Below are 16,508 nucleotides of genomic sequence, written 5' to 3'. Positions count from 1 at the left end.
TAGGATCTGGAATGCACTGCAATTCAAGTGAGCCATTCAAGAGGGAATTGGTTGTCTAAAAAGGAAGAATGTGCAGGATTATGGGGAGAAGGTAGGAGGATACTAACACTGAACTGTTCCATCAAAGATCCAATGCAAACACAATGGGCCAAGTTACCTCCTTCTGTACAGTATTCTGTGATTCTGAAATATTTGCAGCAAATTGTGCAAAAAAATTAGTGCATAAATTAAGTTATCATAAGATTCTTATGATACCATTAATAAAACAAAACAAATGAATGGTCTTCAACTAGTTTATTGTAAAACACATAAGCAGTTTTCACTGTGTAAAGAACTTTGTTGCACAAAATGATTTTGTTCCCTGTACTCAATCACTTTAACAGAACGCAAAGTAAATTAATTGAAAATTCAATTTAACTGCACAAAAGGAAATCAAACTTCGTAAAAAATGACAATGTATTTTAGAGAAAGCATATTAATTGGCATCTTATTTCTTTACACAAAGCAGCTATGTGATTAATAAGAATTAAGTCACAGACATATAGAATCAAAATCAGTTTGCAAGCAAGACTGTATTGTTTTCCTAGACCAGCTAGAATATATTACTAAAACAATTCAAAATGAGCTTATAACAACAGTTTAAAGCTATTTTCAAATAAATAGTTTTAACAGTTCTGAAGTCTTATCTGTAATCTAGCATTAAAACCCTGCCAGCTTCACATAACTGGTACGTGATCAGAGTAATGGAAGCAGATTTCCCTTTCCTGAATAGGAAATGAAATCTATTTCAAGAAAATAAGTATTTATTACACAGTGGAACCTTAAAATATATTTGAAGTACTGTATTCATCACAGTGCATATTTACAAAAGACAAATATACATTATTGCTTTATTTTAATAGCTTATACCAAAAACTATTTTTGCTCAGTTTACTTAAATAATTTTCACTATCTATATAATTAATTCCTTGCATCTAGTGCATGTCCATTGCATTGACCCTTTCAAAGGTGTCACAGCTGAAAGTGTGGCTTTAGAGGTGTTAGATTGCAAAGTATCATACCTCTGTTAATTTTGTGATTGGCTGAAATATTGACTTGTCTGTTTTGAATTACCAGTTAAATAAATATGATTGAGTAGTACGAAGTAATAACAGGAATGAGTTAACAGAGAAAAAAAAACAAACAATTAGATCCTTCAAACTACTATTCATAAACAAAGTAGTACAAAAAACAGACTAATAAAATTACTGAGACAATTCTTTGTGAATTCCTTTAACAGCTGCACCTCTGCCTGAACCACCAACTGAACTACCCTGAAAAATACAATTTATGTCTGAAAACGTAAAAATTAACCATAAAGTCACCCATCTCCTGTTGAAATCCTATTCAGTAAGGTTTATTCCAAGAAGTCTATCCCCTTTCAGCTGCCTTCAGTTTCGTCCCCTCTTCATGGCAATTATATTTTCTTTTGGCAGCCAGTCTTCCTTTTAGCATGTTTATAAAGTCTATGACCTCTGTGATTCCCAAGTTCCTGGCAAAGAATACTAGAAGGTCTGTGTCTTCCCACAGACTATCCCGAAGCTTATATTATGTTCTCGTCCAACACGACAATGTATGCACTGTTCCATCTCAGTCTATCAATGTCAACTCATGCTCCATTTTCTCAAATTCAAAAATAAGTTTAACATGCAAATATCTCTCTTTTCCAGTGCTGACTGTATGTCTTAGGCAGGAATCAGCTGGTTTCATTCTCCACAACTGAGCTGTGGATTTTGAATATTTTCAATATTTAGCTTTTGAAGCATCATACTGATAACTTTTAAAAATGCTAAAAATGTATCAGTTCATAAATATTCCACCTTGTCCATCCACAATTCTAACAACTGGTATCTACCTGCTCACCCCATCCTCTAATTATCTGTCTCCAGCCCTTTAACAGCTTATTCTCTCTCCCATACTGCACCAAACAGGAGGTTTTTATATTGAGGTGTGATTATGCCATTGAAGTTGCTTTTGGGAAAAAAAATTCTATGTATTTAGTTTATTCTTTCTATAGGTTAGAATTAAAAATCCCTACCAATGTGTAAGATAGATACTGCACATAGGCAAAACAAGAATCACAGCTATACGCAAGCATGAGATAATTTATCTTCACAACAGAAACATATCAAAGACACTATCACCACTTCACCATAAAGCTCTTTACTTTTTAACTTTAAGCCACTTGTAATTATTAAAACTTGCATACTAAAGATGCTTCTTTTTCTATCAAAAACAAGCTTTATTGTTTGGGTAATGAACAGAAATCCTTATTATGCTTTCAAAACAAATTTACTTCTTAAGCCTTTTTAAAATAAAGACTAGATACAATTAACAGCTTGCATTTTGTGTTTTTGCTGAGAAACATGTCCCAGGTGCTTGACAGGTGTTCGGGAAAACCGACACTGGTCATAGGAGGAAATCCTTAAGCAGGGTAATTTAAAACTTATAAAAAGAAGTGGTTTTAAAGTGGAGGACAGGAGAAGTTGAGTGGATGGGACAGGGAGAGGATGGGGGGATACAAGTGGAGAAAGAGAGGGTGGAGGATCAGAGGCATTTAGGGAGGGAATCCACATTCTGGGGCCAGGATGACTGAAGGCACAGCTGCTAATCAATCTTGAAAAGTAATAAATACTTGAAGTTTGTTAATACACTAGCTAGATAGAGGTATCATTGAAGCTGCTATTTAAAGTTTCAGAAAACTGGAAGACACACACAGATTTTTTTGCTGGTAAAGGAACCTGGACGATGCATGTAGGAGATGTTCTGCCATGAGATTGGGATGAGGAAGAAACCGAGCTTTCACTCGAACTGCTCCGAGTCTCTGTACTTGTGCTACTTTTCTTCATCTTTCGCCTTTTTGCCAAAGGTGCATTTTCAACACTTTGGAGGAAAAATCCTTCTCTCTTGCACTTAAGGGCCTAAATAAGAAAGCAACATGTTTTAAAAAAGAATATGTTCTTGATACAAGAAGTGTAACATTGTATACTAATTTTGTAGTAAAATAGTGAAGTAATTTTGTAAAGGTTTCCTAGCGGAATGCATTTGAGAAAATTGGATGATGGCATTAAATTAACTTATTTCATTAATAGTATTAATTGTTCACAATGCAGAAGATATTATCTTGTTCAACATTGATAACAATTTTCAAGACATACAAGGCCACATCACAGATTCTTTTCCAATATCAATTTTTCCAAAGCTGCACCCATTTTTAAATGGATGGAGTGTGACCCAAGAAACACTGAGAAGTAAAATGCCATAAGCATTTATTTTTGCTTGCCAATTTTCTCCTAAAGGTCTTCAATTTTCTGCTGGAGTACAATTCAAAAGGTGGCCCACTCCCTTCCTGACATGACTCATTGGCACTGGGACTCTTCCAATGGGTCTCTCCTGCTTGATGCCCAGCATGTTCCCCTCATCAAGATCACCTGCATGACCCACTACCGTACGACTCAACTCGTCCCACCACCACCACCAACAACCTCCTCCCCCCCGCCACCCCACCACCTCAAGTCAGGCCCAATGGCCCCCCCTCAGGCCCCACCCTTCAGCACTGCCCAGCATATGGATGATGCCCAACTGGCACCACTGGGGTGTCCAGTGGCCACTGCTGGCCCAGCCAGTGTGCCAGATGGACTTCTCCCAATGGGCACCTGGTGGCTTCAGTAGTCTCTGAGCCCCAAAGTGACCATAGCGCCAAGTCTCAACTAGTGGAGACCAGTAGTGATTCTCAGTGTTATTGCACCACACCCAAAGGCCAGTGAATTCTGTGCATTGGGATTTTTTTAAGCACTGTGCTTCACAGCGCCAGGAACCCAGATTTGATTCCCGGCTTAGCTCTCTGTCTATGTGGACTCTGCACGTTCCCCATATGTCTACATGCCACACTCTGGGTGCTCCAGTTTCTTCCCACATTCTGAAAAACGTACTGGTTAGGTGCATTGACCCAAACAGGTGCCGGACAGTAACTTAATTGCAGTGTTAATGTAAGCCTTACTTGTGACTAATAAATCAACTTTAAACTGCTTAAATATGCTAATTGGCCTCATGCCCTTTCTGGATGTGAACTGGGTGTGCTATTAGGTAGAGGCCAGAAAAATTCCAAATTGTATGGTGCCGGGCGCAAAATGGATATTTAGGTGCACGTGCTGTTTTCCAGGATCAGCATGTTCTGCACTAGGCACAGCGAGGTGGGAGAATCACCCCCAAGATCTTACCATACAAGAAGACTTGAAGTAGCTATTGGCTGAAGGTTCAAGAATATTTGGAGACATCATTGGGTTAGTGGACAAACAGTGGCTCTTTTGAAACCAGTTGTTGAAATGTGAGCTGGATAACTTCAGACGAGAGTTTGGATCCACAGTAAGTAAACCTATAGAGTAGAGAAGTTATACATAGTGTCATCCTTATATTACTTCCAAAGCTTCTAAATCAATATATTTGGAAAAACTGTTCCTTAGTCTATTTTATAGATAATCATCTTCTTATGTGTGGCTTTAGGAGCAGAAGATGTCAGTTTAATGTTAAGTTCCCTAATCAGTATGATGCCCTGCTGGACAGCAAGTGTAAATCAATAATAATAAATGCATCATATCACATTAACTTACATAAATGTGTTTTGTTACAGCACCACTGGAGCAATTTAATTGGCCTGAATGGTAAAGAGTAAAAGGCACATTACCTTGCACTAGTTCCTTAGCTTCTTCTGAAACATTGTTCCAGGTTTCTCCAGCAAGTGAAAAATTCTCCTCCTTTATTGTTCTTGTTAGTTCATCAGTATTTGACATTACTTTTCGCTGCATATTTTGGAAAGGGATCAGTCCTGACAACATTGTATACTAGAATACAACAAAACACACATACATTATAAAAGGCTACTTTTTAAACAGTAGAGCTGGCAGTAAAATATTTGGGAGATGAGTAGAAAGAATCCATTTTACAGATACCCTCTCTTATCAGATAGTTATTGTTTCATATCCCAAAGCTTTTTGAAATTTGCTAGTTAGTGTCAGGAACAAGTCTTGGCAATTCTAAATGAGATTACCACATCTTATAACAATTTAACATAACATTAAATCTGCAACTTCTTTTCCTTTCTCCTCTAGAAAACTTTTGAGTGACAAATTAGTCTGGATGGCCAAGGGGTGGCATAAAGCTAATATTGTTAACCTAATATAAAGTGAGGAGAAACTAAGTCAGTTAGGATTATATTCATTGGGATTTAGAAGAGTGAGCAGGGATCTGATAGAAACTTGTAAAATTTTAACAGGATTAGATAGGTAAATTCTGAAAGAACGTTCTCTTAGTGGGAGAGTCCAGAACTAAGGGTCATAGTTTGAGGATAAGGGGTAAACCTTTTTAGAATTGAGGTGAGGAAAAATTTCTTTACCCAGAGAGTGGCGAATCTGTGGAATTCACAACCACAGAAAGTGGTTGAGACCAAAATGATGTGTGATTTCAAGAAGGAATTAGATTTAGCTTTTTTGGCTAAAGGGATCAAGGGATATGGGTGGGGGCGGGCGGGGGGGGCGGGGGGGGGGGGTGGAGGCAGTGAAAGGCTGAATTGCATAATCCTGCTCTATTTTCTATGTAATTAAAACTCAAACCATTCAACTTGTTGTCAGACTAATTTCTTACAGTGATGCACTCCCTGTTGTAAGGGGCTACATTTCAAAAGGATGAAAATGGGAAATTAGATCAGAACAGACAACAAAAAGAACCAAGGTAGGCTTCCTCCATTAATTCCAAATGTATTTATCAATTGTCAGTCATGAACACTGACAGTTGTTTTTGTGCAACTTGTAACTCAGACCATTTTGGTCTCATGTCTAAAATTTGGGTAAGTTTGTAGTGTTTCTGGAATCTAGAGACACAGAATAATCCAGAGAAATAAAAATCTAGGTCAGTAAAAGTGACCATGATGAAACTGTTGGGTTGTGCTAAAATTGATTAGTTCATTAATGCTCTTTAGAGAAGAAAACATCCTGTGCTTTTCCTGTATGTAACTGTTGTCCTACACCGACATGGCTGATTCTTAATTGCAATCTGCAATGGACTGGAAACCCACAACAAAGAAATAACTCCAACAGTTCAAGACAAACACTCACTACCATCTCAGGTCAATGTGGAATGAGCAATAAATATTGACTTTGGCATTGACATCCACATTACATGGATTACATTTTTAAAAAGGCTAAGACAATCAATTGATGAAAAATACCCTCTGCAAGAAAATGAAAAGTAATGATTTAGGGCAATATTTGTACATTAGAGTGATGCATTATACATTAGTCCCCGGATCAACCCATTCCAAAACTTCCACTGCAATGCTCCACACTGGCTGCATCAGCAAGCTAGTACTGTAATAAATTGGCTATTCCTTGTATCCTCTGCACAGTTCTGTGTTAATTTCTGATGTGAAATTAAGATGATGGATACAGAGTTCCCACAAGTACTTTAGGACTTGGTTTTCAGTTCTGCCCAGATCGATAAAGTGCAAATCCCACATGTAGAAGGACAATCACTGTAATATCAATTTTCCCTTCACAAATGTTTTAATGCTGAACAATTTACACACATTTCATATACTTACTAATATTACTCCAAGACTCCATAGGTCACAAGATTCATCATAACCATTTTGCTTGAAAATCTCAGGAGCTGCATATTGCAACGTGAAGCATGGGGTCTTCAATGGCTGGCTGTCAGAAGGCTTAACTCTTGCAAACCCAAAATCTACTATTTTGATCCTTGCACCATCATTTTGGTCAGCAAACAAAATATTCTGTCAACAAAGAAGTGTATTTTCTTGCATCAATTAATCTTTTAAATATTTGTTCCAAGACTATTAAAATAAGTGTTAATGCAAAGATTTATTACCTAAAATCTGAAGCATAAACCTATGTACACTTGTTAGGCAGTATCAGTGCTAAGTTTGAGTTTCCTTATAGTAAATTTAAATGTAGACAAAAGTATGTATTTCAGTATACCAAAATTCAATTTTTAAAATACTTACTCATTAAAAAAAATACTGGGTTGTACCATAAAAACGCTTTTGAGAACTAAAAGAGAATTGATTAACTCTAGTGATGGTATTTTGGCCCCTCAACTCAGGCTCAACAAGTCTTCCACTGGAACTCTCTGGGTAGGCAATTTGGATCAGACTTTAGTTGTGCTTAGGTGCCAAAGAGTGCACAAACTGGCAGAACTACTCTCCACTACACACTAATTGTGCTTCATGTTCATCTAGTAACTTATTAGGATTATTTTATATCATACTAATATGATTAATAAAAAGCGTTGTGATGCAGTACATAGTGGCACTGCACGATATGACATATGATGATATTGGGTAGACCAACTGTAGCGTCACTATAGATGCATTTAAGGGGTGCATGAAAATATCCTAGTAATATTTTGTCTCCTGGAAAACACCTAGCCTCTGGCAATAAAATTGAAAATGGACTCTGAATAGAGTGGGATAAAGGATGATGGAGAAAACTGTATTGACAGATTGAGATATTTTATTATTGCTACAATTAACACCATTCAATGACAAGAAGTTACAAAATTACTGCTGAATTTCTCCGTCAATGAATGATGGGTCACTATGAACAACTATTCTTCATTAATTTCTGCACTTCTATCATCAGATTTATTGCAAACAAGCTCCTGAATGCTGCAACAAAATTCCTTTAAGATCTTTCTGGACGAATGAGCTAAGATGCACTGAATGGCTTCATCAACCCTAATTATTCCATGAAATAGATAATTATTTGTTGCTTTTATCATTATATTAGTGTTGTCTGTTAATATTTATTCTGATACTCTTTCAGCAAATAAATGTAAAGCTTTAGTCAGAACAATACAGTTTATAATGTGGCGTGTTCTGTCCATCTAAGGGGACAGTTTCCACTAGCAGCAGAGTTTATATCCAGAGGACATAGATTTTAAATACTTAATATTTTAAATAAAAGAACCAGTGGGGAAAGATTAAAAAAATGCAATGGGTATGATATGGAAGCCGTTGCCTGAAATCATCTTCCAAAATTCTGTAGATTTTGAAGCTGCTGAGGCAGATTGTAGAGTGGCAAAGGTAACACCTATTTAAAAGAGGAGGGTGGGAGAAAATAGGGAATTACATACCAGTTAGCCCAACATCAGTAGGGAGAAAATCCTAGAATCTATTATAAAGAATGTGATAACAGGGCACTTAGAAAATATCAATGGGATTAGACAAAGTCAACATGGATTTATGAAACGTGCCATGGTGGAAACATGAAAGAAAAAATATATAGTTTGTCAGCTGGACTATATGAAGTAGTTTTTTTGTGCTTTTCAACATGGACAATTGCTGAGCTGACAAGACAGCTTCAGCTAGTCACATGCTGGTGTCCAGTAATTTCGAAGTAACAAAGACAGCCTTTGCAAATGCTAATCTCCCATAATGGCGCTAATGGCCTAAGCATTAACTGTTCTAACACAATGCTTTTGACAAGAAGGCCAGTGTTGCCAAGAACAAAAGGAGCCCTGACTCCAATTAAACACCAAGATTTTAGCTTTCTTTTTTCAGTATCAAGGAGGCTTATCAAATGATCTCCCCCAAGCCGCACTGTAATATTCTGGTGGAACTGAACTCTGGCAGTTTCTGTTTGACCTCAATATGAACAGAATTCTAGGTATCAATCAGCCTGTGTTATCAACCATCAAGCTCGTGGCAGCAGAAAGAACTCTGGCCCTCATCAAACCTGCCAACTTTGGGAACATTGGAACTTGTGCTTTGAGACTAACTCATTCTATGTACATTCTCCCATTTTGGAAGAAAGATAGATCACTTTGAAGGAACATCCCAGTTAACTTCTGGATTCTGGACATATGTAAACCCCAATTTGTATTTTATAGTGGTTGTGCCCTGAAGCCTCTTTGTTTCTCTTTTTCTCCCATTTATTGTGCAAGTGCGAAAATGGGTGGACATTGTAAACATGCATGTCTGTGTGTAAAAATAAACCAATCCTTTTTATTTCATCTTACCTCAAGCTTGCTGTGGAAGTTATTTATAGAGGATAGAGACACTCCAAATTTAAGGGTTGGAAGAAATATGCCACCATTTATAAAGGAGGAAGTCCAAATTTATAAAAAAACTTTCTGTTTTGAAAGGGTAGAGAGTGGGGAGATCAAAGCAGTTTAAACTGACCCCTCTCCTGTCTGTGACAAAGGGAAATCATGTATGAAAAACCGATTGAGTTTTTTTGAGGACGTAACTAATAAAGTGGATGAGAGAGAACAGTAGATGTGATGTATTTAGGTTTTCAGAATACATCTTTGCTCCATCACTATTCCCACCTCTGTAACATTTTTGGGACTTGGCTCTCCGTCTGCAACTGTATCCTAGACTTCCTAACTCAACAGACTGCAATCAGTAAAGACAGGCAACAACACTTCCTGCACAATCATTCTCAACACCAGTGCCCCACAAAGCTGTATCCTCAGCCCCTTACTACCGCTCCTTATTCTCCAGAGCAGTGTACTGGTGGCTGGTGAGTCTCGAATTGCGATTGTACTGTAATTTTCAATTGTATTGCCGGTTCGCGGGGTTTTTGTTAGTTTGTGCTTTCCATAGCGGGACCTAGGTGCAAGGGCAGTCGGGAAGGGAGTGCGGGAGTACAAAAAGAAGGCCGCAATAGACAGCAGGCAGCAGAGTGAGGTGGGTGCTGAGTGAGTGATGCGGGTGCTGAGTGAGTGATGCAAGGGCTTTGGCTCACAGGGCTTAGGCAAGGTGAGATACTGGTCTAATTTTTCCATTTGTGTCCATAATTCTAAGGGTGGTCATATAAATGGCAGGGTCCTTGGGGAGGTGCGTTAGGTGCAATATGTGGGAGTTCCTGGAGACACAGCATCTCTGGAAAGTCCACATCGGCACCAAATGTCTGGAGTTGCAGCATTTGAGGGCCCGGGTTAGGCAACTGGAGCTGAGACTAGAGGATTTATTTTTAGTCAGGGAGAATGAGGCGATAATGAATAGGAACCACAGTCACGAGGGGATCCCAGAGCATGGGGGGGGGGGGGGGGGGGGGACGAATGGGTGGGTTACAGTTAGGAAGGGGAAAAAGAAGAGGAGTAATGTTCCAAAGGCTACCCCAGAGGTAGTCTCCCAAGATATCAGGGATAAGGCGGCAACTGGGGTGGAAAGGGCAAGAGAGGAAGACTGGAATGCCTCAGAGGGAAGGAAGGGGGGCTGGATGTGAGATAGTGGTGGGGAACGGGAGGGTTAAAGGAATTAATAGGTGGTTCTGTGGGCAAAAGCGGGACCCCAGGATGGTAGTCTGCCTCCATGGAGCAGGGGTACAGGATGTGTCGGAGAGGGTAGAGGGAATGTTGAAGGGCCAAGGGACCCAGGCGGATGTAATTATACACGTAGGAGAGAAGGATGTAGGAAGGAAGAGTAGGGGGGATGTACGTAGGCAGTTCAGGGAGTTGGGGGTCAGGCTGAAGTGCAGGGCCTCCAGAGTGGCATTCTCTGGGCTGCTGCCAGTGCCCAGTAATAGCAGGGATAAAAATAATGAGATCCTACAGCTGAATGCGTGGCTGAGGGATTGGTGCAGGACAGAGGGTTTTAGTTTTGTAGACCATTGGGAAGTCTTTGTGAGGGAAGGGCACTTGTACAAGTGGGATGGGGAACATTTAAATGGGAAGGGTACACATATTTCAGCTGGGAGGTTAGCTGGAGTGTTTCGGCAGGGTTTAAACTAATATGGAGGGGGGGTGGGGAGGAGACAGATAGCTCAGTAGGCACTGGGCGTGGGAGTGAGTTGGGTGACAGGGTAAGTCTAGATGAGAGGAAAATCTCCCAGGAGAAGGAGGATCCGAGTGGGCCTGAGGGTCTTCAGTGCATCTGTTTTAATGTGAGGAGTGTGATGGGTAAGACGGATGAACTTAAGGCCTTGATGTTCGCGAGGAATTTAGATGTGGTGGCAGTGACGGAGATGTGGTTAAAGGAAGGGCAGGACTGGCAGCTAAATATTCCTGGGTATAAGTGTTTTAGGCGTGACAGGGGAGGGTCAAAAAGAGGAGGGGGAGTGGCGCTCTTAGTTAGGGAGCACATCACAGCGGTGCAGAAGGAAGATAACATGGAGGGGTTGGAAATTGAGTCTCTGTGGATGGAGTTGAGGAATAGGAAGGGAGCCATTACTATGCTAGGAGTGTACTATAGGCCGCCTGACAGCCCGCGGGCAGTGGAAGAGGGTATATGCAGAGACATTTTGGACAAGTGTAGGAAGAACAGGGTTGCTGTAGTGGGAGATTTTAATCTCCCTGGGGTGGATTGACTGAGTAGGGTCCCATTCGTAGACATGCAGGGTAGAATAGGTGTAGGGCGATGCGGCGGCGCGGGCTCGTTGGGCCGAAGGGCCTGTTTCCCGTGCTGGGTTGTTCTTTGTTCTTTGTGCCTAGAGCTGGGGGTTCGGACAGGGAGGAATTCGTAAGATGTGTATTGGAAGGATCCTTGGAGCAGTATGTAGATAGCCCAACTAGAGAGGGGGCTATACTGGATTTAGTTCCGGAAATGGCAAATGGAATTTAATGTTGGCAAGTGCGAGGTGGTCCACTTTGGTAGGAATAATGGTAGGAAAGACTATTACTTACGTAGCGAAAAACTGCAGCAGGCGACGGTGCAGAGGGACCTCGGGGTCCTTGTGCATGAGTCACAAAAACCCAGCCTGCAGGTGCGGCAGGTGGTCAGGAAGGCAAATGGGATGCTGGCCTTCATAGCGAGGGGGATTGAATATAAAAGTAGGGATGTCTTGCTGCGGCTGTATAGGGCATTGGTGAGGCCGCAGCTGGAGTACCGTGTGCAGTTTTGGTCGCCATACTGACGCAAGGATATTTTGGACTTGGAGGGAGTGCAGAGGAGGTTTACTAGGCTGATGCCGGAGTTGAAGGGGTTGAGCTATGAGGAGAGGCTGAATAAACTAGGCTTGTACTCGTTAGAGTTTAGAAGAATGAGGGGAGATCTCACTGAGACATATAAGATGATGAATGGGATGGATAGGATAGAGGTGGAGAGACTCTTCCCGCTCAAAGGACAGTAGGACTAGGGGGCACAGCCTCAAGATAAAGGGGGGGCGGTTTAGAACTGAGTTGAGGAGGAACTTCTTCACTCAAAGGGTGGTGAATCTCTGGAATTCTCTGCCCGTTGAGGTGGTGGAGGCTGCCTCGCTAAATATTTTTAAGACGCGGGTTGATGGTTTTTGATAAGCAAGGGGATTAAGGGTTATGTGGAGAGGGCAGGAATGTGGAACTGAGCCACGACAGATCAGCCATGATCTTACTGAATGGCGGGGCGGGCTCAAAGGGCTAGATGGCCTACTCCTGCTCCTATTTCTTATGTTCTTATGTTAAATGAGCCGGGTCAGGTGGTGGAGGTTGCGGTAGGTGAACATGTGGCTAATAGTGACCACAACTCTGTCTACTTTAGGATACGAATGGAAAAAGATGAGTGCTGTCCTAAGGGGAGGGTGCTAAATTGGGGGAAGGCTAGATACAGCCAGATTAGGCAGGAGCTTAGGAATACAGACTGGGATAGGCTGCTGGAGGGCAAGTCCACATTAGGCATGTGGGAATCTTTCAAGGGAAAACTGCAATGGGTGCAGGAAAGGCACGTGCCGGTTAGGAGGAAGGATGGGAAAGGTAGGATTAGAGAGCTGTGGATTACTAGAGATATAGAAGACCTGGTTAGGAAGAAACGAGAGGCGTATGTCAGGTCAAAGCAGCTGGGAACAGAGAGAGCATTGGAGGAGTACAGAGAGAGTAGGAGGGATCTCAAAAGGGGAGTTAGGAGGGCAGAAAGGGGGCATGAAATGGCTTTGGCGGGTAGGATTAAGGAAAATCCAAAGGCGTTTTACTCCTATGTTAGGAGCAAAAGGGTGGCTAGGGGTCAGACGAGGGGAATTGTGCTTAGAGTCTGAGGGAATGGGGGAGATCCTGAATGAATACTTTGCGTTGGTATTCATGAAGGAGAGGGGCTTGATGTCTGGTACGGTCATCGAGGGAGCTGTAGACCAATTGAAGGATCTATCGATTACGAGGGGAGAAGTGTTAGGGCTTTTAGGTAGCATTAAAACTGATAAATCTCCGGGGCCTGATGGCATTTATCCTAGGCTGCTTAGGGAGGCGAGAGATGAGATTGCTGGGCCTCTGACGCAAATCTTTGTCTCTTCTTTGGACACAGGTGAAGTCCCAGAGGACTGGAGGATAGCGAACGTGGTACCGTTGTTTAAAAAGGGTAGGAGGGATAACCCGGGTAACTATAGGCCGGTGAGTTTGACGTCAGTGGTAGGCAAGTTGATGGAGAGGATTCTTAGGGATAGGATGTATGAGCACTTAGAGTGTTGCGATTTGATTAAGGATATGCAGCATGGCTTTGTAAAGGGGAAGTCTTGCCTTACGAATCTGATAGAATTTTTTGAGGAGGTGACAAAAACAGTCGATGAAGGACGAGCCGTTGATGTCGTCTATATGGATTTCAGTAAGGCGTTTGACGAAGTCCCTCATGGTAGGTTGGTAGAAAAGATTAAGGCTCATGGGATACGTGGCCAGGTATCTAGATGGGTTGAGAACTGGCTTGCAAAGAGGAGACAGAGAGTAGTAGTGGAGGGGTCCTTTTCTAGCTGGAAGTCTGTCACTAGTGTTGTGCCGCAGGGCTCAGTACTGGGACCTCTTCTTTTTGTAGTGTATATAAATGACTTGGAAGAAGGAGTAAGTGGTGTGATCAGCAAATTTGCTGATGACACCAAGATGGCTGGATTGGCAGGCAGTGAAGAGCAGTGTCTGGCAAAACAACGGGATATTGATAGGCTGGTATATTGGGCAGATACATGGCAAATGGAGTTTAATCCAGATAAATGTGAGGTGATGCATTTTGGCCGGAATAATGTAGGGGGGAGTTATATGATAAAGGGTAAGCCCATAAGTATAGAATCACAGCGAGACCTGGGGGTGCAAGTGCACAAGTCTTTGAAGGTGGCAGTACAAGTGGAGAAGGTTGTGAAGAAAGCCTATGGTATGTTAGCCTTTATAGGAAGGGGTATAGAATATAAGAGCTGGAGTCTAATATTGAAGTTGTATAGAACGTTGGTTAGGCCGCATTTAGAGTACTGCGTCCAGTTCTGGTCGCCTTACCACCGGAAGGACGTGGAGACTCTGGAGAGAGTGCAGAGGAGGTTTACCAGGATGTTGCCTGGTATGGAAGGACTGGGTTATGAGGAAAGATTGAACAAATTGGGGCTGTTTTCCCTTGAAAGACGGCGACTGAGGGGGGATCTAATAGAGGTATATAAGATTATGAAGGGTATAGATAAACAGAGGTAAGCTATTTCCTATGTTAGAGACACACAGGACGCGGGGCCATGGGCTTAATGTGAGGGGGGAGAGGTATAACACAGATATTAAAGGGAGGTTTTTCACAGAGGGTAGTGGGGGTATGGAATGCTCTGCCAAGTAAGGTGGTGGAGGCAAGCACGCTAGAGTTGTTTAAGACTAACTTAGACAGGCACATGAGTGGGTTGGAGATGGGTGGATATAGGAGATTGTTTTAAATAAGGTTCATTAGCATTGGGGCGTCCCTGGTAAGGTAAATGGATATGGTATGATAATAATGTTTTTTCTCCTTTCATTCACAGGTTTTAAGTCGGTCCGCCTTGTTGTCCAACAAGGGGCATACACGCGATGGGTCGTACTTGGGCTGCTCTTGATTGTTCGAGATTGGCCTAGTGCTTCATGTCGTTAGTGTGTGCTTAAACTGGACCAGATGCTGGGCAAGACGACAGCTCAGTGACTATCACTGTTAGCTGTGCAGACACATGGATTTGGGCCAGTGTCTGTGGGAGTTCGCGCATTCTCCCCGTGCTTGTGTGGGTTTTCTCTGGGTGCTCCGGTTTCCTCCCACACCCCAAAGATGTGCTATTAGGCTGATTGGCAGTAATAAATTGTCCCTAAATTAGTTTCCTTCAATGTGGATGGCCATAAAAGAATAGATAAGGGTCATGGGTGGAGGGGGGGTACTGGTAGCGTTAAAATGGCGGCGCGGGCTCATTGGGCGGAAGGGCCTGTTTCCCGGGCTGTTTTTGTTCTTTGTACACCTATGACTGTGTGGTCATAGGTCTTCAAGTTTGCTGATGACATTACCGTAGTGGATTGGATCTCAAATAAATAAGATGGAGACAGGAAAGAGATAGAGAATCTGGTGAACTGGTGCAATAACAATAATTTCTCCCTCAATATCAACAGAACAATGGAGATAGTCATCAATTTCAGAAAATGTGCCCCTGTTTATATCAGTGGGAACGAAGTAGAAATGATCGAGAGCTTCAAGTTTTTAGGTGTCCAGATCACAAACAACCTGTACTGGTCCCTCCATGCCAATGCTATAGTTAAAGAAAGCCCACCAATGCCTCTACTTTCTCAGGAGATTAAGGAAATTTGGCACGTCCACTATGATTCTCATCAGCTTTTACAGACGCACCACAGAAAGCATTCTTTCTGGTTGTATTACAGCTTGGTAAGGCGCCTGCTCTTTCCAAGACTGCATAAACTACAAACAGTCATGAATGAAGCCCAGTCCATCACACAAACCAATCTTTCATCCATTGACACTATCTACACTTCATGTTGCCTCCGAAATGCAGCCAGCATAATCAAGGACCCCATGCAACCAGAGATACTCTTCCACCATTTTCTACTGAGAAAAAGATACAAATGTCTGAGGACACATGCCAACCAACTAAACAACACCTTCTTCCCTGCTGCCATCCGACTTTGAACGGACCTCGCATTAAGTTGATTTTTCTCCACACCCTAGCTATGACTGTAACACTACATTCTGCACTCTCTCCTTTCCTTCTCTATGTATGGTAGGCTTTGTCTGTGTAGCACGCAAGAAACAGTACCACCGTAAACATGTGACAATAACAAGTCAAATCAAATTTGGCAGCCACACCTTCATGGTCTAGACTTGGGCAGAATTTTGTTGTCCCTCCCTGCCATGGGAATTGTAGCAGGAGGGCTGCAGACCATGCAAAGGCCCATTGACCTCAGGTGGAATCTTCTGGCTTTTGGACGAACGTGGCCAGAAAATCCCATCCTTTATGCTCTTGAATTGCAACTCTACACCTCTCTGCCTCTCTGTTTCACTTTCCTCCTTTGAGATGCTCCTTAAAATATAACTATTTAATATTTAATTAAGCTTTTGGTCATCTGCCCATTTAATCAATGTGGTTAAGTGTCACGTTTTGTTTTATAATGCTCTTGTAAAGCACTTTGGAAAATTTTACTACATTTGAGGTGTAAAATGTGTTATTGTAGAAGAACAACAAAGAAACATTTCATCCAACTTTCATTAATGCTCCGCACGAACCTCCTCCTACTTGATCTAACCCCTATCATCATCCTTTGTGTACTCTAAATTCCATTTA

The 16,508-nt window shown here is 41.8% G+C and overlaps 1 protein-coding gene and 1 long non-coding RNA gene across 2 annotated transcripts in view; one reads left to right on the top strand and one right to left on the bottom strand.

Annotated features, from left to right (window-relative positions):
• Positions 1-279: 279 nt before the first annotated feature.
• LOC145350932 (ribosomal protein S6 kinase alpha-5-like) overlaps positions 280-16,508 on the bottom strand; it is a 95,722-nt gene continuing 79,493 nt past the window's right edge. The window contains exons 14-17 of the mRNA XM_080200426.1: positions 6,635-6,826; positions 4,724-4,880; positions 4,260-4,414; positions 280-2,960 (exon numbers count right to left, since the gene is read on the bottom strand). Of these exons, the coding sequence (XP_080056552.1) occupies positions 2,697-2,960; positions 4,260-4,414; positions 4,724-4,880; positions 6,635-6,826 (768 nt within the window). The 3' untranslated portion in view covers positions 280-2,696. The remainder of the gene's footprint in view (positions 2,961-4,259; positions 4,415-4,723; positions 4,881-6,634; positions 6,827-16,508) is intronic.
• On the top strand, positions 4,317-9,071 carry LOC145350933 (uncharacterized). Its single transcript, XR_013888266.1, has 3 exons — positions 4,317-4,404; positions 5,667-5,766; positions 7,695-9,071. It is a non-coding gene; the product is annotated as an uncharacterized LOC145350933 (long non-coding RNA).

The sequence above is a fragment of the Carcharhinus amblyrhynchos genome, chromosome 12 (assembly GCF_965287045.1).
Source record: "Carcharhinus amblyrhynchos chromosome 12, sCarAmb.v2.hapA, whole genome shotgun sequence".
Lineage (NCBI taxonomy): Eukaryota > Metazoa > Chordata > Chondrichthyes > Carcharhiniformes > Carcharhinidae > Carcharhinus > Carcharhinus amblyrhynchos.
Note: the sequence above shows the minus strand (reverse complement) of the source record. Positions and strands in the feature narration are given on the sequence as shown.